We start from the raw sequence: 5,990 nt of genomic DNA on the forward strand, positions 1-5,990 counted from the left end.
GAAAAATGGACGAAGTACCGAAAGAAAAGTGGACGTTATGTTGTTATGTAGTTTCTATCCTCTTTGTCAGAGAGCAGTAGTGCGCAGCAACATTTTGCGATTACAGATTTTGGACTGTCATGTCCTCTCTCAAGTTTGTCTCTGGTAATAGCTAAAATCCCGGGCATGGCACATGACACATGGTTTGATTGTAACCTGTTTTGTTCGGATAAATGTATGTGCACTATATTTTTGCAAATAATTATTTTATCTTTCCTATATAAACAAAATAGTACAAAATGTTAACTGAGAATTTGACAATTTTCTGTGAACGGGATCAAAAATATAAACAGAGATTCTTACCTTTTGAAGTAAATATGACTATTTTTATATTGCTTTTCCTGCAGATCTTCCTAATTATTACTTAGTAATTTTAATCCTTTGAAAAGTGTATGTTTATAATAGATGCAAGTTTAATAATTTATTTTTTACAGAAACTTAGTAAACTTAAGCCAGATACAATTTTGGAAATATTATGTGAATTTTTGATGCAACCAGAATGCACAAAAGATGTTATTGATTGTTTCCCAGAATTGTTATTAGGCCTTATTTCTGTAGCCATACCTATAGAAGACATACAATCATCGGCATTAATAGACAAGAATATTATTCACAGATTAAATTGTGTTATATTAGGAAAGCTACTTGATGTTAATCAAGATTTACTAATGTATGTATATTAATATATCCAAAAATATATTATACCAATAAATATGTGTTGTGTTGTACAAATATTTTTTTATATAAAAACTTCTTACAATAAAAAGTTTATTATGTAAAAATTAATTAACTCTTAATTATTTAATTTCTAAATGTTAATTATTAATATTCTTTATTGTGAAACGATTAATATATGTTGTAAAATATTTTTTTTTTATTTCAGCTATGTTTTACACTATTTTGATATTAATCCAGCTCCATTCGAATTTTTTGATGAATCTTTTGATGTAGTTATACCCCTAAAGAAACGAAGAAAATTTTCATATATCTCAGAAGTATCTGAATGTGACATTGTTATCGCATGTTATAGTATTTTGCAGTCTGCTGTTAATCATTTTAAGCATAAATGGAATTGGTCTAGATTTTACAAGTATTTAACAAATGCAGATGACAGGATAAAATGGTACGTATATTACAAGAAACTTAATAATAAAAAATTTTTTTTTAAATATATGTAGTATATATCTTAATATATTTTTAATTATCTATATAATTGCTGGAAAGTAAGGAATTTAATATTAATTTGATTTCAGGGTTGCCTTAAAATGTATAGCAATAGTTTTGAACATGTCTGAATCAACAAGATTATCATGTGCTCAAACACTCATTCCAAACTTTAAACAATTTTTAATTGATTATGAAGATAGAAGCATAAATACTAATATTATCTGCGCCGGCTTTGAGTCAATGGAAGATATAGTTAAAAATATTTCATCTATTGTATCCGTTGGTGGCATCTTATTACCCACTCTCAGCAGGAATTCTTCTCAGAACACTTATAATTTAGTTCCAGTTTCTTCCACGAAAAAAAATCTGCAAAGTTTGGCCATAGCTATAGGCTCCAGAAAATGCATTTGTCTGCAAGGACCAGTTGGTTGCGGTAAAACAGCTCTAGTAGAGTATTTAGCCAGAGTTACTGGACATGACACGTCGAACTTTATTAAAATGCAACTAGGTGATCAGACCGATTCGAAAATGCTGCTGGGAATGTATAGGTGTACCGATGTACCTGGTGAATTTGTTTGGCAACCAGGTGTTCTCACACAAGCAGTTATTGCTGGTAAATGGCTACTCTTGGAGGATGTGGATAGCACTGCCCTCGATGTGGCCAGCATCTTGAGCAATTTGATGGAAACTGGAACGCTCTGCGTACCTGGATATCGCGATACTATTTATGTCAACAGTGGATTTCAGTTGTTTGTTACGCAGCGATTAATGACGTCCATTACGGGAATTCAAAAATATGTTACAGGATCTTCAAATTTGTTGCAAAAACATTGGCTATGCCTAAACGTAGAGCCTCTGTCCACAGACGAATTAGTGACTTTAGTCCAAACGCTGTTTCCAGTATTGAATACAATTGCTATTAAAATAATAGATGTATTTTTGTTGTTTTCCGTGGGAGATCATGATAGTGAAAGTAATACATATGATGCTATAGTGTCACTGAAGATTGGCCGGCAGACATCAACACGAGATTTAATAAAATGGTGTTCCAGAGCTATCGTTGATTTCAATGTTTCATCATCAGATTCTCTATTGAAAATATTTCAAGATGCTCTAGATGTCTTTTGTTGTTCTGTGCCTAATCAAGGTATTAATTTCTCCCTTATGCTTCTGTTTAATCATATTACAGTATAAAATATGTTTTAGTCTCTTTTATCTATCAATTGTAAATACATTTATAAATATTGATAAATTATTTTTATTTTCTATTTTTTAATATTTAAAAATGTTTTCAGTATCCTTAATCGTATTATCTTTTATAGAGCAACGATTGAATTTGGCAAAGGCAATAGCTCGTAAACTTGGCATTATAATGCTGAAGGCGGAGTACTTTTGCAATATGTATAAACCGTCCATAGACTTACTTCCTGAGTTTTTGATAGCAGGCAGAGCAAAGTTGACTCGTAAAAAAGCACAATATGCAAGAATAGATATAGAAAAGATTCATTTTTCCTTTACAAGACCTTCTGCATGTTTATTGGAGCGCATAGCTATCTGCATCAAACAGAAGGAGCCCGTGCTGCTGGTTGGTGAGACTGGTACTGGAAAAACAAGTTCAATTCAGTACTTAGCAAGGAGTATCGGTCATAAATTGATAGTTATAAATATGAATCAACAAAGCGAGAGCGCAGATTTATTAGGTGGTTATAAACCAGTCGATCTAAAGTTCTTAATCTCGCCTATCCGGGAAGAGTTCGAGATCCTGTTCCGCTCTTACTTCATGATTGAGTCAAATAAGAAGTTTCTCGAACATATTGCTCTGTGTCACAAGCAACAAAAATGGAAGAATCTTATTATTTTGATGAGTCATAGTGCACATGCTGCTGTGAAGAGATTGAGAAATAAATGTGAAAAGTACCTCGAAGATAGTACATTTAGGAAAGACACTTCAAAACATTTTAAACAAGAGAAAAAGAAGTTCGATCAAGACGATATCCAAGCTGATTTAAATATGCTGAAGAAGTGGGAAAAGATGCTGGAGAAACTAAACAAGCTGGGAACTCAAGTGAAGAGTCAATATGCACTAGCGTTCTCCTTTATAGAAGGGAGTTTGGTCAGGGCTTTGCGAGACGGTTATTGGGTTCTTTTAGATGAGATTAATCTAGCAAATGCAGAAACATTGGAATGTCTTTCCGGTTTATTGGAAGGTTCTTCGGAGTCTTTGTCATTACTGGAGCGCGGTGATGGAGAACCTGTGAAAAGACATCCTGACTTTACAGTGTTTGCCTGCATGAATCCGGCCACGGATGTCGGCAAAAGAGACCTACCGGTTGGTTTGAGAAATAGATTCACCGAATTTTACGTCGATGAGTTGACTGAGCAATCGGATCTTGAATTGCTTGTAAATTCTTACTTAGCGGAACTAAACTTGCCAGAGAAACATAAAGCGATCGTGAAGTTCTACTTAAATGTTAGGAAGGAAGCTATGAGTACATTGTTCGATGGCACAGCTCATAAACCACATTACAGTTTGAGAACACTATGTCGCGCATTGTACATTTCTGCATCAAATCCTTGTGGCAATGTTTTAAGATCTTTGTATGAATCCTTCTCTTTGAGTTTTCTGACGCAACTGGATTACAATTCTTATCCAATTGTACAAAGAATGATCGCGAAAGCTATTCTTGACAACAAGAACATTAAAGAAATTCTTGGCATTCCTATACCAAAACCGAAATGCAGTCCAGGAGAAGATTATATATATATTGAAGGATACTGGATCCTGCAAGGCAGTTTAATGCCTGAAACACCTAGTAACTACATATTGACTGATTCCGTTAGAAGAAATTTGAAAGATTTAGTAAGAGTCGTGTCAATTGGAAAAATCCCAGTTTTGTTACAAGGCGACACATCAGTAGGCAAGACCAGTTTAATTACTTATTTAGCGAAAATCACAGGACATGTTTGTGTCCGTATAAACAATCATGAGCACACAGATCTACAAGAATATGTCGGAAGTTATATCGCTGATGAAACTGGAAAATTAGTGTTCAAGGAAGGTATCCTAGTTGATGCAATGCGCAAGGGATATTGGATTATTTTGGACGAGTTAAATCTAGCCCCGAGTGATGTTCTAGAAGCCCTGAATCGAGTTCTCGATGATAACAGGGAATTGTTCATACCTGAGACGCAACAAGTAGTTAAAGCGCACGAACATTTTATGTTATTTGCGACGCAAAATCCTCCTGGACTCTACGGTGGCCGAAAAGTTCTGTCACGAGCGTTCAGGAATCGATTTATAGAATTACACTTCGACGAGATACCGCCAAATGAATTACAGATAATACTTAATCAGAGATGCTGTATGCCAGAGTCATACTGTAAACAAGTAATTAATGTAATGACAGATCTTCAAACAAGACGTAAAAGTACGGCGACTTTCGCTGGTAAAAAGGGATTTATAACTTTACGAGATCTATTTCGTTGGGGCGAAAGATATAGATTAGCACCTGACATAGGCAACAAATTATATGATTGGAGTCAACATTTGGCAGACGAGGGCTATCTCGTTCTCGCAGCTAAAGTCCGCAAAGTAGAAGAAGCAGATGAAATAAGACAAGTAATAAGAAAACATTTAAAAAAAGACGTGGATCCCGATAACTTGTTTACGCTAAACGATAAGACTTCGCCAGTTACGAGGCACATTTTGGAGGAAATCTTGAAGAACAATATTTCCGATTTCGGTCATATTGTATGGACTTATCACATGCGTCGAATAGCGGTTTTGATGAAAAAATCCTGTCAATTCAAGGAACCAGTGTTGCTGGTCGGAGAAACTGGTGGAGGCAAAACTACAGTCTGTCAATTAATCGCAGTCATCAACGGCCAAGCTATGCGTAGTGTAAACTGCCATATGCACACCGAATCATCTGATTTTCTAGGAAATTTGCGACCTGTTCGAGATCATGTCGAGGATGATCAGAAGCTCTTTGAATGGGTGGATGGTCCTTTGATAAATGCTATGCGTAATGGCGATCTATTTTTAGCTGACGAAATTTCATTGGCTGATGATAGTGTTTTGGAACGATTAAATTCACTCTTAGGTACGTATAAATAGGAAATAGATATCAAATACAAATCGTGTATGTTTTCATTTGTATATATAATTATTAAAAAGATTTACAGGATCGATTTATCTAATTATGAAGTTTATTTATGATATATTTAATCTTTCTGTACAGAACCGGAACGTAGTCTTTTATTGGCTGAGAAAGGAATCGAATCTTTGCACGGTGAAGGGAACACCGTGATCGTAGCTGACGAGAAATTCATATTTGTCGGGACTATGAATCCCGGTGGTGATTACGGTAAGAAAGAGCTCTCGCCGGCTTTACGAAATCGCTTCACTGAAGTATGGTGCGAAGGTTGCATGGCCAGAAGCGATCTACGTGATATAATAATACATAATCTTTGCATTGATTTGCAAACGAGAGAGTTCATCGCCAATGCAATATTGAAGTTCACTGAATGGTTACAAACCACCGAAGTGGGCAAGAAGTTTACTGTGAGCATACGAGATGTGCTCACTTGGGTGAATTTTATAAATGTATCAACTGATGGCACCTTGTTATCGAAATTAACGATCGAAGAAGCATACTATCATGGTGCTTGTCTCACATACATCGATAGTCTTGGATCTAATTCTACAGGTTCGGAGAGGTAAGTGTTATTGACATAAAATAAATAAAATTAAATAAAATTAATAAACTAAAATAAAATAAATT

The 5,990-nt window shown here is 35.0% G+C and overlaps 1 protein-coding gene across 1 annotated transcript in view; it reads left to right on the forward strand.

Moving 5' to 3' along the window:
- Window positions 1-250: 250 nt before the first annotated feature.
- LOC108690641 (midasin) overlaps window positions 251-5,990 on the forward strand; it is a 22,326-nt gene continuing 16,586 nt past the window's right edge. Inside the window, exons 1-6 of the mRNA XM_018198033.1 lie at window positions 251-350; window positions 474-709; window positions 923-1,162; window positions 1,293-2,353; window positions 2,529-5,309; window positions 5,448-5,925. Of these exons, the coding sequence (XP_018053522.1) occupies window positions 279-350; window positions 474-709; window positions 923-1,162; window positions 1,293-2,353; window positions 2,529-5,309; window positions 5,448-5,925 (4,868 nt within the window). The 5' untranslated portion in view covers window positions 251-278. The remainder of the gene's footprint in view (window positions 351-473; window positions 710-922; window positions 1,163-1,292; window positions 2,354-2,528; window positions 5,310-5,447; window positions 5,926-5,990) is intronic.

The sequence above is a fragment of the Atta colombica genome, unplaced genomic scaffold (genome assembly GCF_001594045.1).
Source record: "Atta colombica isolate Treedump-2 unplaced genomic scaffold, Acol1.0 scaffold34, whole genome shotgun sequence".
NCBI lineage: Eukaryota > Metazoa > Arthropoda > Insecta > Hymenoptera > Formicidae > Atta > Atta colombica.